The sequence below is a fragment of the Gymnoscopelus braueri genome, assembly GCF_963280865.1.
Source record: "Gymnoscopelus braueri genome assembly, chromosome: 13".
Taxonomy (NCBI): domain Eukaryota; kingdom Metazoa; phylum Chordata; class Actinopteri; order Myctophiformes; family Myctophidae; genus Gymnoscopelus; species Gymnoscopelus braueri.
In genome coordinates this window covers 20,810,331-20,832,609 of record NC_137615.1, presented here as the reverse complement: position 1 = coordinate 20,832,609, position 22,279 = coordinate 20,810,331, and the positions used below count along the sequence as shown (strand labels likewise).

At 42.6% G+C, this 22,279-nt stretch overlaps 1 protein-coding gene across 1 annotated transcript in view; it reads right to left on the bottom strand.

Annotated features, from left to right (window-relative positions):
- Positions 1 to 14,334: 14,334 nt before the first annotated feature.
- srcin1a (SRC kinase signaling inhibitor 1a) overlaps positions 14,335 to 22,279 on the bottom strand; it is a gene marked incomplete at its 3' end in the record, with an annotated part of 60,537 nt that continues 52,592 nt past the window's right edge. Inside the window, exon 21 of the mRNA XM_080448203.1 lies at positions 14,335 to 14,817. Within this exon, the coding sequence (XP_080304329.1) occupies positions 14,335 to 14,817 (483 nt within the window). The remainder of the gene's footprint in view (positions 14,818 to 22,279) is intronic.

The window sequence follows — 22,279 nt, the reverse complement described above, 5'->3', positions numbered from 1 at the left end:
ATGTAGAAATACTATGTTAAAGTCCGGTATTCAAAATGTACTTGAGTAAATGTACAAAAATATTGGCATCAACATACATATAGTAATAAAAGTAAAAGTACTCATTTTGCAGAATGTCCCATTTCACAAGTTTTCAAAATGTATACAAATCTTTTGAAAATGGCAGATCTACAAGCTCACAACCTTCACAACACTTCCATCACAGTCTATGTGTGTATATACTGTATAGGGGCTGAAGTGGTTAATGTATGTTTTGTAATCGAAATCTACAAAGCACCATATATATTCCACCATAGACGACTGGGAAGACCCATAGAACAGGGGTCTTCAATAGGGGGTCCTCAGAGCTACTACAGGGGGTCCGCCAAATCTTTGTGTGATATTTCTTTTTTTTACCTTAACCACTTGAACCCTAGCATCCCCTTTTCTGAGGAGAACTTTAGCCAAAAATAGCAGATCTACAAGCTTGTAGATCGGCTATTTTTGGCAAAGAGGCTATATACAGTAGGTGTAGGGAAAAAAGAGCAGACTAAGTAAAAAGAAAAACTTAAATTTTATACAATATAGAGTAGGGGGTCCCTGCTTTATCTCTCTCTCAGCTAGGGGGTCCTTGTCCTGAAAAGGTTGAAGACCCCTGCCATAGAAGACAGGAAGCACCCTAGGAAGCACCATAGAAGACAGGGAAGCACCCTAGGAAGCACCATAGAAGACAGGGAAGCACCATAGGAAGCACCATAGAAGACGGGGAGGCACCATAGGAAGCACCATAGAAGACACTCAGGGAAGCACCATAGTAAGCACCATAGAAGACTGGTAAGCACCATAGGAAGCACCATATGGATGACAGGGAAGCACCATAGTCAGCAGACTCAGCACCATAGTCATTAACCATAGTTAATAACGTCTGCCTGTTTTACCTTTGTGTTTGACCCTGTTGTGCCTATGCCTGTCCCTGGACTCTGGACTATTGCCTGCTCCTCTTTTGGATTAGTTTGCCTGTTTGGACTGCTTTCCTTTGATCTCTGCCTGCTTCACCATCCAGTAAGCCTTGTCCCTTTGTATGGGACCTGCCCTTCCTCATTTGTCTGCACTTGGGTCGTTTCCCCTGACACACACCGTGACAGCAGAGTCTGACCAAGTCATGGAGCCAGCGGACGGTGAGGTGATTCACTTTGTTCAGTCCCTCATGAATTATAGCTTCAAAACTAGCATAGAGGAGATGAAAGCAGCTCTGAAAGAGGCATTCTGAGAAAATTCTGGTTTTCTGGTCATTCTGGTTTATTCTAGGCCTTGCTGAGCAGAAAAGCTTGCAGGGTTGGTAAAGGATTTGAGGGGCTGCTTGTTCCCTCATTGACTCTCGGTTATATTCCCTCTGTTCCCTGTCAGATTCTAAGGATTGTTACCTTGTGTTTTTTATCTCCATAGCTTCATCGGGGCAGACAACTTTTCAGAGATTTGATGGTACAACCTGGGCTAATGTTTTTGTGGCCTGTTCGGGTCGCCTCCGTACGCTGAAGATTTGCATTTTTATCCACTTTTGTACCCTGAATATTTTCTGAATACCTGAATAATAATGCATTTCTATTTACAGCCATTTCCCCAGTCTCATAAATGGAAATAAAAAAATGATTTGGTCACCAAAATTTAAATAACACTGTTCTAAATGGCAGTGGTTCACAAACTTTGATAGAAAATAAGTATTTATTGGGTTAACCATTCTTTTAAGTGTCTTGTACAGGGATGCTATGACACTTTGTTGAGGCCTGGGATTGAACATGAGATCTATGACTTGTCAGGCAGGCTCTCTAACCATTTAGCTATGGCCACATCATCACCAGAGATTCTAAGGCAGTTCTACTCTGTAACAGTAAAGGGATTTCAGGGGAAACCAGCTAAAATTAGGAATAATATAATAAAAGACTGTCTTGCTAATAAAGCGTCATGTCTCTCATTTTTTACAATGTATTTGATATTATTACCTTTATATTATTTAATACATTATGCATTTCATCCTATATATTGTCCAGCAACCTTTATGATAAAGGCGAAAAAAGATAGTAGACCCGTGGGAGCCAGATTGCTCAGATGCCAGGGTTCCTGTGCTGGGATTCGATCACATGATATTGTGATCTGAAGTCAAGAAGTCTTCGGACTGAGCTATACGCACAGGCACAGAGCAGCTGCAAAATTAGCCTATCTCACTCTTTCAACTCCCACCCTCGCCAGGGTCAAAAACTTTATATTTGAAATCCGAACGTTTATGTAGATGACTGAACGGGTCAAAAATGGAGAAAGTGCAGACATCAGGTTGAAGTTCATCCATGACGGTCATGACAGATCCAGACTGCACTATTTGTTTACATTCGACCGCATGGCTCATTTGCATAAGACGTTAGTCACGTTACCATATTGATTTTATCCCACTGTTGAGGGTTAGGGTTATGTTTTATATATTTTGTTTAAGACTTACAGTAGGCTGCCTTGCCCCACTGGAATACAGTGACTGTTATGAATTAATAATATACTGGACCATACGTAAAATGAAGAATACCTTGTGATAGCAAAAGTTGTTAAATCAACGTCGATTTTTGGTTAAGGTTGAAGATTGATGGTGGATCAACCTTAAATGTTGAAAAGATGTAATTAAATCATTTCTACTTTGGTACTTCTTGGTACTTTTCTTTGAAAAAAACCAAGACTCGCGAAACATAATTTGGCAAGACACACCATCTAGCTATCTGCGTGAAGTGGGCCTGCTTCCGGTCTGCTAAAAAGGCGTCCGCCCACTTCACGCAGATACGACACTACGCGAGACGCAAAACTATGCAGATACGGGAAACACACCGGAGATGGTGTGTCTTGCCGATTTCTGTTGTGCGAGTCTTGTTTTTTTTTTTAAAGAAAAGTACCAAGTACCAAAGTAGAAATTATTTAATGACCCCAGGGGTCCTTAGGGGGGTTCCAGGGGGTCCCCAGCAAAATGTTGTTATTAAATATGTCTCTTTTTATTGCTACTTTTAACTTTTTAATGGATCCTATGTAAGTAAAGCCTGATAAAACTGTCAAACTCCCTAAATCTGGAAATTACATCTACTCTGTTAAAAATGTCCTGGGGGGGGACCCCCAGCGTGGTCAAGAGACATTAGCTGGTATTATTATTATTATTATTTTTATATAAATGCATTTGACTACAGAAGGCAAAAAGTCACGTGACTATCAAGTATTTTGGTCTCATGTTGTTGCCGCGACACCTGCTGGCTGAAAAAAGTCAATGCAGGGCTTCACTGACAACATAATTATTCATAGCATATTTTTATTGTGTATATATACATTATGTATTTAAATTACTGATAGCATTCTTTCTATGTTGGTGGGGAAATGTAAGGTTTGTGCGTGATGAATTTAAAACTTGCCTTACATTCATAGGAAGGGGGGAAACAATGATTGACAATTATGAATTATGAATTCCACTTAATAAACTTACAATATCACTGGTGTTCACCGTTCACTTAGGCTACGGGGTTGGGAAAAGCCATCTAAAACTTAAAATGCAATCAAAAATCCATAATTGAAGTTGCACAAAGACGTGTCTTTTCAACAGACGTCTCTACCCACTGGGCACACAATACAACAACGCCCAAACGCCGTGCATACGCCGTCCATACGACGTCCGAGTCAGACGTGTGTCCACGTCGTTTCAACGTATTTTTTTGCAAAACATCTGCTGACTGAGGTCTGACTCGGACGTTGTATGGACGGCGTATGCACGGCGTATGGGCGTTGTATTGTGTGTGCTCAGTGGGTAAAGAGATAACTGTTGAAAAGACACGTCTTTTACAACTAATGTGTTTTTTATACTTATTATATTATATTATATTATATTATATTATATTATATTATATTATATTATATTATATTATTATAAATGATATGACCTCATAAAAATGTAAATGTATTATTAATTAATGGGAGCAGTTAGGGGTTGGGCTCAGGGACACCTTTAAATTACAATAACCCTGTGTGTCTGCTTTAATTAGCTGATAAAGCTAATACTAATTAATTAGTAAAACCTTAGCTGGGAAGAGTTATTTCAGTCATATCCCCCCATCTTTAGCTATCAGGAAACAGGGTAGGGACACAGTCCCCCGATGCACAGTCCCCCCGATGGTGTACGTTGATGGCATGGGACTTGAACCTGCAAACTGTCTGTAGCAGAGGCAACCGATCAAGCACACCACACCACTGCGCTAACGCACCTTTGGGCCCTCAGCAGCTGTCTTCTAGTGCTTTTGACTTGCTTTTTTGTATTTTGGACTTGAAAATTTGAAAAAAGTTCTATAACATCAAAATATGGGACGAATGGAATTTGATCATGGAACCTCTGTGCTGAGAGTCTGATCACTATCCCATTACACCATCTCTCTCTTGAAGCATTGTTTTGTGTTAGCCTTCACTTATAGTAGAGCGGATAGTAGGAACAATCGTTCACTTTGTGATACAAGCGTGAAAATTGGCATGAACATTCCTTTAGGTCAACTCTTTGACTTTTTTAATCGAGCCACTCAAAAATCCAAGATGGCGGCCATTTTTCAAGATGGCCGATACCTTAGTGGGCAGTTAAGTGATATGATGGTTTATTTGGTGATACAAGCATGCAAATTGGCATGAGCAGTCTCTGTGGGTCACTTGACAATAGGCCACCCACAGCTACTTGAAATTTCAAGATGGCGGCCATTTTTCAAGATGGCCAACACTTTAGTGGAGCATTTAAGTTATATAATGGTTCATTTGGTGATACAAGCATGACAATTGGCATGAGCAGTCTTTGTGGGTCACTTGACAATAAGCCACCCACAGCTACTTGAAATGTCAAGATGGCGGCCATTTTTCAAGATGGCCACCACCTTAGTGGACTAGTTAAGCTTAAGAAATCATTTAGTTGGTGATACAAGCATGAAAATTGCCATGAGCCGTCTCAAAAGGTCATTTGACAAGAAACCGCCCACAGCCACTTGAAATTTCAAGATGTCAATCTTTAAATGATACCTTTTCTCATAGAAATGTATTGGGTTCCTCAAAAAGCTCTGTCAAGAGAGGTTGTTTGACTGTGTTTTGTCTGACTCCTCGCCCACGACCTGTCCAGTTTGGTAAGACCTGTCAGGAGTTGCCTCCCACCGGCATAGCTCTCAGGGTTCACTGAGGTAGGCCTAAACAAGCTCCCTTACCACGACAAGGTAACAGTCACAAGGGAGGATATATATATATATATATATATTGTTTTTTTTAAACTAACAGCCATTACATGTGTCAAATAAATACTAAGGGGTGGGGATACAAAAAATAAGATGAATAAATTAGCACAGTTGTGGTGCTGATAAGCACAGTTGTGGTGCTGAACGGACAGTGCTCCAAAATTATGAGTAATGGCTAATACTGAATGGCAATAGCCACGGAACCATGACAAACGATACTAAGGAACTAAACTGAAAATGTGCTTCACTGTTAGATATGGCAGTGGAAGGCAGTGGAAGCAATGTTACAAAGTAACAACTGAAAATTACACAGTAATAGACTAGATAAAAAGTAAAACATGATGCGTCGATGTGACGAGGGGAAGCCGAGCCATAGGCCTCCACTTGAAAACACAGAGGACAACAGGGAATAACTCTGGCAAAATAAACATGCAAATAGGTTCTAGCAGGGGCAACTACATAGGCATGTGAAACTGAGTCCATATCTGAAGCAGTTACACCTTCCAGTACATGCCTTGGAGCACCCACATTTGGTCAACTCCCAACAACTCTCCGCAATAGGTGGAAGTGGAGTCCAGAAGACTTTCCACTTCTCGTCCTGTTCCACCCATCCCCAGTCAGATGGGCTCGGCATTTGTGGATGTCGCTTCAATGCCTGTCCCCACACGTATCCAGCCTCATAAGAAGCATGTTTGGCATGCTCTTTGAGTGCTGCTTGAGTTGGTGGGATCAAGTCATATTGTCTTTGCTTTCTGGCAAAGAGATCAAGCCTGGCCTCGTTCACAGTTGTGACATCGCTGGACCGGTCATACATTAGATCTTCTTGGCCTCTTGACATGGATATCTTTGGTATCTTCAGTGTCTCCAGCAGATGTAGATGCTCTCTTTTGGGCCCTTTCCAGATCTGTGTTGTTGAACCTAAGTTTACAGCTTGAATTATATTTTGCTCTGTTTCTTGTCGATGTGCTTTCTATGCCATCACCTTCATCTAGTCGGGTTGGACTAAGTAAGATAGGCAGAGCATTGATCTTATGAAATAATGGAACATTTCTTGCAATGGTATCATAACCAGTACGATCGTGCTCTCTGTTGAATAAACTCGGCTGAATGAGTTTTTCCTTGGTGACCTGCTGACAAATTAAACATCTGTCCCAGTTAGTTTTCACAACTGTTATGATGGCTTCTGCCATGTCTGCAGCATAGGCAGAGGCCGAGGGTTTATCCTTTTACCACCTTTTACCAAGCACTTTGATGTATGGGATACAACTAAGTTCATGCCTTAACCCTACACTTAGTTCGATCGTTCATCCAATGCCATTTAAATCCTGAGCGATCTGTACACCATCCGGTTAACTAAAACCCCATTAACCTTGGCTCGGCTCTCCCGTGCTGGCACAACCTGTCAATTCAGGTGCGGCTATCTAACTGTTTTGGGGTAAATTAGACAGCATTTGGGATACCAACTTTCAATTAGCTGACATTGAACCCCACTCTGAGTTTAACAGCAGTGATATATCACCAGTGTGCCCTGGTAGTGCAGATATTCACTCTTATCTAATCTATCTATGATCAACAAATCAACACAACTATATTGTGATGTGTTAAAAGTTGTTCTTTAGCATAATAATAATAATCGTATAATCGTCCTTAATGAAAAAAAAACATACATTTCTATGAGAAAATGTATCTTTTGAGGATCCAGGGGGCGGCCATCTTGAAAATAGAAATGTAAAGTGGCTGGGAGTGTTTTCTTGTCAAGCAACCCTTAGAGACTGCTCATGCCAAATTTAATGCTTGTATCACCAAATAAACCATTATATAACTTAATTGCTCCACTAAAGTGTTGGCCATCTTGAAAAATGGCCGCCATCTTGAAATTTCAAGTAGCTGTGGGTGGCCTATTGTCAAGTGACCCACAGAGACTGCTCATGCCGATTTTCATGCTTGTATCACCAAATAAACCATCATATCACTTAACTGCCCACTAAGATGTCGGCCATCTTGAAAAATGGCCGTGTTAGACTCACATGTGTTAGACATTTTTTATAATATTTTAAAAAATTGGTAATATATTATCAAACATCTAACAATATGAACTATAGTGTTAACAGAGTGACAATGACACATCACATGAGTCATTGTGAAACAATTATGATTCATGGTCACACACTATTTCAGTAATATAATTACATCGATTATATCTTATTGTATTGATTTCATTTTATTTGAATGCAGGGTCATTAAAATGAGTCCATATACAAACACATGTTTTGAATTAACTGTGGAAAAACTTGAAGAACAAGGCACTGGATTAAGTAAGCTTGGCTGTTAGCCTCCTCCTGACCAGGCTAACTTCACAGCTAAATTGCCATGGTAACTAAGGTAGGCTTGCTTCAATTCTCTTTTGTGGAATCGGATAAGGCTAAACTTAGCCAGGGTGAACTGGCTAAACTAATCTTCAAGATAATTCAGCTTTTGTGGAACCGATTCAGCTCTAATCCTGGCTAAATTAAGCCAGGATAGGTGGTAAAGCCAGGCTTTAGCTCTAATTCACCTTTTGAGGAACAGGCCCCTGGTGCTGAGAGTATGAGCATTAGTCCGCTACACCATCACACATGTTTAATGTATAGAAGTCGTCTTCTGGTGCTTTGAAGTGTTCTTTTGGACTGACCAGCAAAGCCCAGCTTCCCAGCTTAGCTTTGCTGGTCATTCCAGCCAGCCAGCTGGCCGACCACAGTGTGTCTTGCCGATTTTTTTTTTTTTTTTTCAGGACTTTCAAAAAGCATTGGTTCTCAAATTGGGGTCCGGGGACCCCCAGGGGTCCTTGGGGGGGTTCCAGGGGGTCCCCAGCAAAACATATGATTAAATATGGCTCTTTTTATGGCTACTTTTAACTTTTTAATGGATCCTATGTAAGTAAAGCCTAATAAAAGTGTCAAACTCCCGAAATCCACCAGAATACTGGAAATTACCCCAGCGTGGTCAAGAGCCCCCCGCCCCCTGGGAAAAAATCTCCTGTTATCGGACGGTCTGAGGTTGGCAGGTATGCATGCAATGTAGAGATTACATGGAATCCATCTATTTATATATCTGCAGTGCCGTCCACGGGGGTCTCGGTGGCGGTAACAGGGGCGGCGGTATAACAGGGGTCCCGGTGGCAGTAACGGGGGCGGCGGCAATGTTTGGATGTACGTGCACCACCTGAACTGTCGCAGTATCATGTCAGTATCACGTCAGTGTTCATATAGGCCCTGTCATAGGGCTATCACACTGTCATGGTAACATGTTATCATGTTGGTAACATGGTAACATGATAACATGTTACCATGACTGTGTGAGACATGTTGCTCTTTACTTTGTTTTTATTCCACTGTATTGACCTGCCTGTACTGGCCTATGATGTACTGTAAGTATACAGCTATGTAACCAGTGTTTAAAATGTCAAAGAGCCAATTCAGGAGAGAAAGACAACACTCCATCAAACACATTCCAAGCAGGTGACATAGAGCAGCATCCAGACTCCACCACTGTACAAGAGAGCTGCACTTTATTAGACACACAATCACAGCAAATTATGTACAAAAGAAGGCAGGTTCAACCGCCAGTTTTCTCACAGGGAAAAAGAAAACACACACATCTCACATAATATCATGGCATCCACACTGATAAATTAGTATCTCCAGTATTGGTAGGCTTTTAAATTTATATATCATTATATTATAGATCTATTTTCTGTATTATTCTGTTCATATATCACACTACTCTACAAATGGGAGAATCACTCTGTAAAGAGTACACCATTACTGGTGGGTTTTCTGGTTGGGGTGCAGTCAAGCATTCTGAATCATTCTAGACTCTCATCACTCCAAGCCCCTTTCTTCATTATCATTGTTGTCTTCATCATCATCATCATCATCATCATCATCATCACATCACAGATCACAGTAAGACTGAACATGCCTGTGTCACAGATACCAAAATTAAATTTCATTCTCTACAGTTGTAAACCATTGACATCTCTTTTCTCTCTCTCTTTCTCTCATTTTTTGAGAAAACATGTAACTTTTTTTTTCAACTGCACCGTGCGATTGCTTGAAACTATACATGCATTGTTTTTGTATATATCTTTGTACCCATCATATTTTATTAATAAAACATTTCATTTTGGACATAACAATTTGTTGAACTCGCTAGGAATGACTTTGTCTTATTTACATGGATTCGTTTTGTATTCTTTTTGATGCCAAGATTTTTGAACATCCACACATTCATGTAAAAATCTCATATACATACTACAGAATGCAGGTTTATTTTATATGTATATATAAAAAAAGGAAAATGGCAAAAGAAGATAAAGAAGCTATAAGTCCTTATCATTCCCTTATTGATCCACATATTCTGTGGTTTTGCTTAATGACTTATGTACGGTGCTTAGGTACAATCAAAATCCACTCTGTGCAACAATGGAATAGAATAACCAACAACGATGTATTTCCATTTATACAACAATAAAGAACCTCTATTCACTATGCTATGAAAGCGTCACCACTGTCCTGTCTCACAAGCAGCCATAACACCAAGGAGGAGAATTAAAGCCAAGTAGATCAACATCAGAGCAGCTTGGCTCAATATGAAACAGGTGGGCTTCACTAACTCACCATTCACAGTAGTTACCTCAATTATCTGTATTTCTGACTTTCTCCGAGATTACTGATATCAGCTGAATTACATAATATACAGTATAATGTGGCGTATAATCAAAATAAGACGGTGGAACAAAAGAACATCAACAGCAATTAAAAACAGATGTGCCAAAGCACATGTCTAGGTCCAGTCTGCTACACCTCTTAAAGTAACTTTTCAGACAGGGCGGCAGAAGTGCAGACAGTCTTCTGGACAAGCATTTCCAGGGACGAGCTCTTCATGAGATGGCCACCAATAGAATAAAGTTAAGACAAAATCAACTTGACAGAGTGCAAATAAATCCCTATAAAAAGAAATCAACTCAAACATAAATATTACAAACCTAGCTGTCATTTATACAAATGATTCAAATGAATGTAAAAAAAACTATGCTGCTTACGAATAAATAATCTGTTGATGTGAAATGCAATACTTCCTCTCAAAGAATTTAAAAAAGGACGAATCTGTACAAAACGGTCACTAATATATAAAGCTGTAGAGATGATGACATTTTACATTATATAATTCAATCTAGGCCTATATATATATCTCACACTTTTCTTCACAATTATATTAATATACACAAACATCTCACTGCAGTTATATTTATATATGTATATATTCTGTCATCATTTCAATTCAAGTTTGCATGAAGAGTTTTTTCTGATTGCCAAGGGCATTCACTGTGAGCATCTTCAACAAGCCCTCTAATACTTTATTTATACTTTGTTGCGTGGCATCGCACACTGAAAATAGCTCTGCTATTTTCAGTGTGTGATACTGGCATGCAACTAAAAATAAATAAGTATAAATCAGACATAAGCCTTCAGCCATGTTAAAAGTCACAGTCCAATAACACTAGTCTTGAAAGTCATTCCAGAGAGCACTGGCATTTTCATCTTTCCACATTTCTCAGGGTAAGCAGTGTAGAATGAATATTTCCTGCCCGATGCTCGCCAGACACCGATAAAGCTAATTTAACGCCGGAGTAACAGATTTGAATGTGGAACAACGGGTGTAAGTGAATTTCTTTCATTAGGCTCCGCTCACTATGAAACCCAGGGCTTGAACACAGCATAGTAACAGAGCATCCAGCGTGAGGCTTCCTTTACCGTGCTGGGAGCTTTTCATATTGTTAGAACACACAGAGGGTGCTTAGAATCATAGAATGCCATTGCTACAACCTGACACCCTGTGTCTCACACTGTGTCTCCTTTTTTCTGCACCCAAGACAACCTTTTTCAGTCTCTTCTTTGGGCAAAAGTATTATTCGGTGAAAGCCAGTTGTTGAAAAACAACAACTCCTCCATATATCAGCAAATGAATTGCATGAACCAAGTCTTAGAGGCACTCAAGAGAAACCATGGTTACAGGTCCTTGCAGACAAAGACGCAGAGTTATTTCAGAGGCTAAATGCACTGCCACAATGAAACTGCAGGACTGGCAATTATATATTGCACATATTTTTCATAACAGAGGCCTGTCAAACTTTGTCCTGGCCTAACCTCACTTGAGAAGTTTCTGATTCACACACACCAACCTCAAATGACACAAAGACAAATGACGGGGGGGAAGCAAATAAATGTCTGTGTCACAGTCTGACAAAGACTTCCTCTCATCTCTCTGGGCCTTTTATATCACAAGCAATCTCAGTGGATGCAAGTCAAAGTTTGTCTTATTAAAGTGGCCTTCAAACGTACATCCGCCAACTAATCTCTTCTCCTCAAGCTTTCTGCTCTTGACACCAGCTCTTTTACAAGAGCTATTGTTTTAATCTCAATGCCAAAAAGGATAGATTTTGCACGCTTGCCAGGCAGATGACTGAAAAATTCACTTAATCTGTGACTGCCCAGTCAACCCCACCACCCCTACAGAGGCATGCTTGGGGATCCTTCCCACAGGACAAAGACTGAAAAAAAAGGTTTCCTGATGCAGGATTTAGTCTTACAGTATGAACTATTAGCATGCCTTTGATGCAAGTGTACTTAAGATAGCCTACAGTATGCACTTAAGACATTGTCATAAAAGCACCACCAGCCAAACATTCATAAACCCTCCATTTTATAACATGCAGACTCTAAACCTTTACTATCCCTGAAATGGATAAAGCAAGTGTAATATTAGGCATCTATTTTAAATACATTGGGAATTTACAGTGTTCTGAACTTATCTTTGGGGCATTTGTGGCGGAGGGACATGGAATCCTTTGTGCTCTTTGTAGTTGTGCAGATTAAACATCCTTTTCAAGGAAACGGTTCCGCTTCATCTTTTTACTCTCTCTAGCAACATAGATAGCAACATAGCACCAATCAGAATTATCTTCTAAAATATGTCACTGGCCAAGTAAGCAAGGCATTTGCCTCAAAAACACATCTTTTGAAAAGGTACTTTGACGCCGAACTGTGCTTCTAGCGGGTAGACTGTTAAGCTCCTATTCTCTTACTACAGGAACTGAATGAAAGCCTTAAATGTGCGATCAGCTGACGAGACTTGTTTATCCTTCAAAACTAACCTAACACCACAATGCAGCAAGTAATTATTTCACTGAAGCGAAAGTTGTAGTGCTGTGGTCACGATAATTCGAAGAAGGGTAGCGTTCTACAAGAAAGCCTGGAAAATGCTGAACTATTGTGGAGGCTGTTTCCTAACTGCCTTCCTTTTAAACCAGGCAGCATTCAAAGAGCTAAAGCTTCCATTTTCTCAAACTGAAGTAGACTGAAGAAGTAGAATATCATTTAGTCAATTGGATCTTGCTCTGCCAGAAATTGGCAGAAAAAACAATAATAGTGTTCTGGTCCACATGGCAAAATATACCACTGTACTCAATATCAGTGGTGGTGCTACAGATATGCCATGGAAACCCCCCAAAATAATTCAATATCATGGACAGAATTTTAGGGACTGTGCTTTTTCAGCTTGGGAGTGTGTGTGTGTATATGTGTGTGTATGTGTGTGTGTGTGTGTGTGTGTGTGTGTGTGTGTGTGTGTGTGTGTGTGTGTGTGTGTGTGTGTGTGTGTGTGTGTGTGTGTGTGTGTGTGTGTGTGTTGGGAAGGGTTCTGATCTGTGATGGAATATGCAGGCCACTGGTATGCTGCTACTGTTGTTACATCCTGATTGTCATGTTCACTCACGTTAACTACACGTGTACCACAATTCTACATTCCTTTATGAACCCCTAATTTACAGTGTTTAAGTAACTTGTCTGTGTAACGCAACCTCCTGGTCCCTTCAACGTATTTTAAATAGAGTTATTATAATACCACTCCCTATAATGTGCTTTTATGAATACAATTTTAAATAGAAAATCCAATACTCAAAGATTCTTTTGGACGTGCACAGACCAGAGCATTTCTGAAAACTGGTCCTAATTTTTTACCCAACCATATAATTTTGTAAGGATACATGATCAACAGGGAAGCATGGAGATAAAGCAATTAGATCAATAAGAAGCCTTGACTCATTTAACCACAGACATCAAGACAGTGGAATGTACAGTTGCAACAAAGTGATGGTCAGGGGTCAGGGGAATGGGGACATTCATGTAAACTCTTTACACACATGTACAAACAGGGAAAAAGTATAGCACCAATTCAGAGTTCTACATAGATGAAGCAAGATAAGCTTGATATGCCCTTTTTGAACATGAAATAACTTGAGAACCACATCCACTACCTTTGATCTAACAATACTTTTGACTTTTTCAATAATCGTTTTCTTTTTCTGAGCAACCTCGCACTCGGCCAGGTGATGCATATAAAGAGTGAGAGTGTTATTATTCTGAACACCACACGACTACTGTACTCACTTGTTGATTATTGCAACTCTATTCTCTATGATATACAGTAAGTCACAGTCTAGATAGTACATCTACTCAACTAACAATCCACCGAGTGAGGTCTTGGCAAAAAATAAAAACGATGTGGTGGATGGGGGAGCGCGCTTGACACCGGTGCAGTCACAATGTCCGTCCAGTGAGACCACGTCAGACTTCAGAGCAGCATCCAGTCGGTGAGAGAGGAGGTGTTTTGTGTGCCCTCTGTATAGGGAACTGGCGCTCTGTACATCCTGCTGGGGGTGCACAGTAAACTCCTCAGTGTTCAATGAACGCTGAGGACTTTACTGTGTGGGGGAAGAGTTTGAAGGGGGGACCAGATCACAAGAAATAAAAGTCCAAGGAGGAGGCCACCGCGCCTCCATTAGCTCTAATGTGAATGTTCTGCTTAATGGAGTGAGACCAAAAGCAGGATGGTGGTGAACGAAAATGTGAGGAACAATGTCGTACTACCCCCCCCCCCCCCCCCACATTCAACTTTTGGCACGTGGTTGTGTTTGTGCTGCGTTGTCCCTCTTAAGAGCCACCCTCCCGCTCACTGTGCATCGCTGGGGGTGACGTTCCGGTTAAATCGGCTTGCTGCTGGCGTCCTTGTAGCGGTTGAGGGCGGGGCTCTCGAGGCGACGGCCGGCGGGCTTCAGACCCAGGGAGGAGATTGTGAGGGAGCTGAGAGGGAAGGAGGGAGACAGGTGGGGGGTGGAAGAGGAGGAAGAGGACGTGGCGACGGCGTTGACGTTTGCAGCCGGGCAGGAGGAGCATCCGTTGTGCAGAGGCAGGGAGGAGCCCTGCTGCTCACGGAGCAGGCGGTGGTGTCGGAAGGTGGAGGAGAGGAGCAGAGCCTCGGCGCTCAGGCTGGAGGCCGACAGGCTGGCCAGCAGGGCCTTGGCCTGACTGGAGGAGGCCGTCAGGGAGGACAGCGCCCCGTCCTGGGGATACTTCCTCAGGCCAGGGGCGAACACCGCCGCGGGCAGGTGACCCGGGAGACTGCCAGCCTTGATGACGGAGGGGAGCGGCTCAATACCGACACCGGTGCTGTTGGTCGCCAAGGCCTTCGGGTAGCGTTCCAGGACAGATGAGGGATGGGGGGTGGGGATAGGGGGGCAGTTTTCAGGGAATGAAGGGAAAATGATAAGAGACAGTACAGCCTTATAGTAGGTAGTGTTTCCCCTGCAACACCTTCACATTCAGTCAGAGCAAATGTACACACACACACACACACACACACACACACACACACACACACACGTGCGCACACACACGTGCGCACACGCACCCACACACAGTTTGCAGTGTGAGTAAATTGGAGATGTGGGGTTCGAGCACAAGACCCTCAGGAGGGACAGGAGGGCGGACTGATTAAGCGGAAGGGCAGACGGATGTGTGCAGCTCTGAAGTCAGGTGGGGCTGAGTGTGAGGAGAAAGGTCGAAGAGGTCAGGCACGGACAGGTCGCTCACTGCCGGAGGGTCACGGACGGACAGGCGGGCCAGGAGACGCAGGGTGGCACAGGGTCACACAGGTGACAGGGTGGGTGAGGTGGCACCGCAGGAACAGGTGTTAGGAGAAACAAGGGTGCAGGAGTGAGAAGTGGGGGTGAGGGAGGGTGGGAGGAAGGAAGGGAGGGGTGGAATGGGAACAAGAGACAAACACAGGAGACCGTTATTTCAGGTTAGTATCAGCATGTGTGATGCTAGCCACAGCCAGAATGTTCACATGATGACAGAAACCAATGTGCACATCTTCTATACACAGTAAATACCTCAATGCTAACTCAACTCTGGGAGTGGACAAATGCTTTGTACACTTCCAGAGTGTACAAATGGATAAATGAACACTGAGGATTTTACAGCGTAATGTGGCACGGTGACAGAAGTGAAAATGTACATTACGCTCTTTTGTGTGTGCGCTTTATTTTGACAATTATTTTTTAATGATGGCCAGTCATTAAAAACAATAATGCAAAATATTCCAATGAACAGAGGTCGCTCCGCATGATGCCAGAGTGAGCCAGCAGAGGGCACTGTTCTAGCCGTTTGAAACATCTGGATCACATGGAAATGAGGTGTGTTTGTCTCTCTGCCACTTAGAGACAGGGTGAGGGCAGAGAACCAGTAAAGTACATGGGTGGGAGGTTCCAGAGTGATGACAGGGAGGAACAGTGTAGCTCCAGAATCAACAGCTGATTACGTCTGTATGTCCAGACATCTGTGACACTGCTGACAAGATGTGCTTCCATGCTTCTAGAACCAAAGTCTCTCTGAACACACCAAAGCTATACGTCCATTAAAACTATACAACATACATCGAACTAAAGAGTTATGAAAGTTGTCATTCACAGCTTTAACCACTTTCAACCTGGCGTCACTTCATGTTTTATTCATATTCATATTATTAATAATAATAATAATATAGAGCACAATCCTTTGTGGTATGTGTCACTGTATATTTGCATACCAGTGAAATGAGGTAGCCTATCTGCATTTAACCCATCCTAAGTAACAGGAGTAGTGGGCGCTACGGGGGCAGTGCCTCTGAGAGCAATCAGGGGTTACGAGTCTTGCTCAGGGACACACATCGACACATAGCTGGCCTGGCCTGACCTGGAATTGAACCTGGGACAACCGGGGCCTCTGGCACCCCAGGCAGGCTCTCTAACGAAATCGGCTATGGCTGCCCCCTCACATGTTCACAAAATGTCAAGGCTTTAAAAAACAAATGAAAATAGCATATTTAGAATCAATAAATACGGCTTGAGTGGATAAAAGAAGAAATAGGAGAAAAGTTTAGCCTGTTTGTACTCTATTTTCATGTATGGTGTGCATTTATGCGGGGATAAGAGAGTTAAGCTCTGCATGGTAGGAGAACAGGTGCATGCTGATCTGGTGCTGCTGGGAGGTTTTAACCTCCTCTGTTGAGGTTCCAGTGCTTGTGCTGCCAGCCGTCCCCAGAGAGACCCGGCTGTTCCTTCTGCTTGAGGAAGCCCTCTCAAGCCTGGCTGACACATTTATTCTGGCGTGCTACTGCAGGAAAAGCGGTCTCTCTCTTCATCTCAATGGACTCAGAACTGCTAGGCTAAGACACAGCCTCCTGGGACAGTCTTCAGAACCCCCACATCCACCCCCAGCTCACGTCCAGCACCTTTAACTAGCTTGCATTACAGCCAGAAGTAATACACGGCCACATGGGAAATGGAAATAGAGTTTTGCGGCATGAAAGAGATTCACATTGTCACGCCCTTCTTGATCTGTGCCAAAGCCAATGGAAAAATAATTGTGGCTTTGAACTGTCTGTTCTTATCCAGCACATTGATTTGAAGGATCCTCATGCCTGGAATCTTATAGCGTCTCTGGGTAAAACTTAGCTAGCAGCTAGCACAGAGCTGAGAGCATTGCAGAGCATCATCTCAGAAAGTTCAACACAGAGACTGATAGCCTTATATAACTGCCATCATATGGCCTCACAGCATTATGCAAACACTAGTAAAGTCAACATTTGATCAGTGTAGACAAAAGTAGGAGAGTGATCTTATTGCAAACTATAATGTTACTTAGAAAGCGTGCGACAGTTTATGGGTCATCTTTGGGAAAATAACTAGAGAAAAGACAACTTTACCTTCTGCAGTGACCCCAGTGGAGAGTTCACCCACGGTAAGCATGTCTGATTTTCAGAACAATTATGTTAGGTGGAGGCAGCAAATATGGTTAGAGGGATTGGGTTATGGGCATCACAGAGGATTACCTCAAGTAGGAGGTTATAACAGGTTTTAGAGGACCACATGGGAAATTAAGTATTTCATTATACTTTGTGTTATCCTCGGTATGATTTACAGTATAGTGTAAACAAAGGGATTCTACCGTTGCGCCTCAGCCTTAAACGGCCAGTCCGGTGCGTCACAGGGGTATAGATGGGTTTCCGCGCGACGTCATCACAGAGCAGAGTGCGCGATCTGCGCATGCGCGGGGGAGAACGAACCGGAAGCGCCATTCACTCTCTCGTTATTTTCGGGATTTAGATAGGCATAATGCTGCTATTATAGGCATAATAGGCATAATGCTGCTATTATATACAAACAGATCCAACTTTCGACAAATCATTTTTATTGAGTAAAGAAGATATTACAAACTGCATCATTTAATCTACTTTCATTAAACCTGGTGAAGACCATTTATTTTCTGAATGTACAGTGGCCAGAGATGCTGCGGGTAATAGCGCCCTCTACAGGCTCATCCCGCCACTGCGCGCGCATCATCCTCTATGTTTACAAACAGGAAACCCATCTATAGGGACAACAGATGCAGAAGAGATCAACGCTGGAGCAACACAGACATTTTAAGCCTTTTATTTATTTAGGTGCAAGTATACATAGGCTGACGTTTCGGTCTATGTCTTTCGACTCTGAGGAAGGTCGAAAGACCGAAACGTCAGTCTATGTATACTTGCACCTAAATAAATAAAAGGCTTAAAATGTCCGTGTTGCTCCAGCGTTGATCTCTTCTGCTTACAGTATAGTGTGTATTTACTTATACAGTATGTACATTTTTACCAAATAAACTCAATCAATCAACAACATGGGTTAGGGCAGGGTTACAACATGAGGAAACTGCCAGTTCTAATGGGAGATCCTGGGAACATACGCTTTCCTGGATGCCAGCTTAGCAAATGACACTAGCTTCATGACTACAGTATTAGAGCTTACATGTTTTCAGTCTTCTAGCTAGTCGAGGGAGGCATCAGATACATATTTAAAGTGGTTATACATGTATCAATGTATCAACGAAGGGCTAAAAAGATGCAGCAGTGTAGTCGAGAGAACAAAAGCAAGGAAGGAAAAAGTCCTCAAAGGCTGTATGCAAATGAGCCAAGCACCTTTTGATGAGACCAGATGTACATAATCAGTGTACATTTGAGAGCAGTATGGCCTGTGCTCATTAGTAAGCAGTCATTCTACAAACAAGATAGCGCAGAGTATGCACTCCTCACTGACCTAAAAGATTTTCGCTTATTTTTATGTTTTGTTGTTGTTGTTGTTGTTGTTTTGCATAATTTTCACCTCTAAAGTAGTCGTCAACTTTAGCTATGACAGACATATTATAGATTCGACAATCGCTTAAACGAATATGTTTTTCCACTGGGACCCCCTGCCCCCTGCAACAGAGGACCCACACACCACAGTGGCAGTACCATGAAGGCATTGGAGGCGTTTGCCGGAGACGAGGGAGTAGAGCCAGGGTTCTGGTGAGGCTGAGGCAGCATGCCACCTGCCCCCCATTTCCCAGCATTCTGCTAGCCCAAGTAAAATCCCTGGACAAGCTGTGCGAGTCGAGAGCAAGGAATCTTGTTTCCAGCGGGAGACAAGGGATTGTAAGATAATCTGCCTTGGTTGTCAGAAGATACACCAAAACACGGCATCATACCCTCTGATTTCTCTGTGTTCTTTTTGTCCGGACCAGGTCAAGATAACTCTCTGGGAAAGGCAAGGGAGGAGGTGCATGTTTTATGGTCAACAATGTTGACCATAAAAGTCTTTCTGTTCCCCGGACCTGGAATATCTCACAGTCCTGTGTCGGTCGCTCTGGCTCCCTAGGGAGTTCCCGCTATTGTTGTGAGAGCTGTGTCCACAAACCATGGACCTGGCACTCACTCAGGGAAACGTATGGGACAATCAGACACATGGAAATATGAACCTAGAGGCCATTTTCATCATGGTTGGGGACTTAAGCCAAACATCTCTGAGAAAAGTATTACCAAAATTATGTCAACACATCAATGTAAACACACAGGGAGATAGTTTACTTGACCACTGCTACTCTCACTTCAGCAATGCCTTTAAATCCCTCCTCCGACTATTGTTCGGCAAATCAGATCACTCCTCCATCCTGAAGCTGAAGCAAGCAGCGCCCACCGTGAGGATGATCCACTGCTGGTCTGCCTAGTCGGACGCTGTATTACTGGACAGTTTTGATCACATGCACTGGGAGTTGTTCTGTGATGCGCCTAATGCCAACACTGATAAGTACAAGCATAGGTTTCACCCGGAAGTGTATAGAGGATGTTATCCCCACATAAACAGTCCAGGTGTAGCCTTTGCCTCCGGGGACAAAGCAAGGTGGGAACCGATCTCTGCACAGTGATCACAGCAGACAATTATTTTTTAGGTATAAAGAGATTTCCCCAGAGAGACCAATGGAGAAAGCTATAACCAGCTTGGTGCATTAACACCAGCTAACTAACTTATACCCAGTTGAAGAATTGGGCCTCCTTAGGTTTCACATGCCTATACTTAAGGCTGACAAGTTGACACTTGCGGAGAAATCCCCCTAGCGATCCTACTATACTAAACTACTCAGTTATTGGATAGAAAACAAATCCACAATGTCTACCACACAGGAAATTTGATTGACAATTGTGATTCTCCATTGTCTATGAATATTTCATATACTGTAGCTCTAAAATCCGTTTTCCTATGTGCCATGCAATTGTGGCGTGGCGCTGTCCAATCTGGCCTCGTGCCTGACGCCCAGAGACAATTAGCTTTGAATGACTTCTGTCCCTTGGCGGGGATTGCATTCACACACACGCGCTTCTTTTTAGAGAAATTGTTTGCAACATTGTTTGTGGACAAAGCCAACATGCTGTGTTTGAGTGTCGTCCTGAAATAATGGGATTAATTTCGCTTTCATACAGGCCATCACGTCCCGCAGTGTGCAGAGTGGTTCGAGAGACAGAAACAGAGAGCGAGGGAAGAGTGTGGGAGGCAGAAAGAGAAAGAGAGGAAAGGGGGGGGGGGGGGGGGAGAGAGAGAGAGAGAGAGAGAGAGAGAGAGAGAGAGAGAGAGAGAGAGAGACGGGGAGAGCTGAAGAACTGTCCACTTCATACTGAATAATCTGTGATAGCAAATGACTCAACTGGCCACTTATTACTATAGATGGTACTAAGTTTCCTCCTGAGCTTCTCCCACTCCATGGTGACTTAAGCCTCATTACACTTCCTCCTTCTAACCTTTCTCCACCTCCCCCTCACTCGCCTCTCTGCAATCCCCCGGAACCAAATTTCTCTGTGAATTTGCCGTCAAATTCCGCAGCGTGTAGAGGAGGTTCAGATTCACTTCAGTGCGCTTGCGTTTTTAGAATTACAATGACATTAAGCTTTTTCTTTTTTATTGACACAACCCCTGTCATTGCAGGGGTGGGGGTTCTCTGTTGACACGCTTCAACAGTTCAATTTCCTAGACTGCCATGGGCCATCCAGCATCCCCCAAGCTATCCCCAGACTCTACAATGTGGCAGTACTACCATTCACCATGTCTCTTCTACTACAAAAGTAACATTATGCAGTTTAGAAAAGCAATCATACAGTGCAAAATCCTGACTGTTAATTTAACAGAGACAGTACCAGAGACAGTATAAAAAATGGAATGCATTTTTACACTCTCAGAGTTAAATTAACAACTTAATATTAACATGCCTCTCAGACAATACAAGGTATCTCTCTCTATAGCAGTGGTTCTCAACATGAACCCCTGTGGTCCTGGAACCAAATGGACTTATGGATCCATTTGTACACTCTCACAGTTAAATTAACACAGGATTTTACAGTGTAGATTGGGGTCCCAGAGATCACCATTTTGTCCCTGGAATTTAAAAGGTCGAGAATCGCTGCACAATAGGAAAAGGGATTCAGCTGTTTGCACTTCTCCTAGAGCAGTGTTCTCAAACCTTTTCATGTCAAGGACCCCCAAAATGATATGTATTTGGTCGCGGACCCCCATCTGAAATATTTTGTTCCAGGGACACCCAGAAGCAAAGATTTGAGTTACAAAAAAAAAAAAAAAAAAAAAAATATATATATATATATATATATATATATATATATATATATATATATATATATATAGACCCCCAAGGACCCCTGGGGGTCCCCGGACCCCACTTTGAGAACCAATGTCCTACAGTACAATGTATGATAGTGCAACAACATGGTGCCATACTGCTCTCCTACACTATACAATGCACAGCGTCATGGTGTAATGCTGCTCTGAACAGGAGGATGCTCTCATTAGTGCGTGGCAGGAAGGCTTGATTCATACTTAGTTGTAGGAGGGTGTTGCACACCTAAAATAGCCCATCTATAAGCTCATAACGTGTCGCAATCCGATGCGCTGTGAGCTTGTAGATCGGATATTTTCAGTGTACACCACAACGCCCAACCAAGCACTGTATACAGTACATGTATATCAGGCAGAAGGTGCTGATGCTGCGGGAAGGAGGGTGGATGGGGTTAAGTAGGGTGCTGGTTGGGGCTGACGGGTGGTACTGTTGGGCCCAGGTTACTGACATGTACAGGGATTGATAGTGATGATAAAAAGTACATATTTGTTAATTTAACCCATTGAAACCGGGAAAGCACCCGAGTATTTTTTTATTTTTGCGTTGGCTATTCAAAAAATACCAGATATACAAGCTCACAACGTGTCACTTCGTGCCGCACTGCGAGCTTGTACATCTGCTATTTTT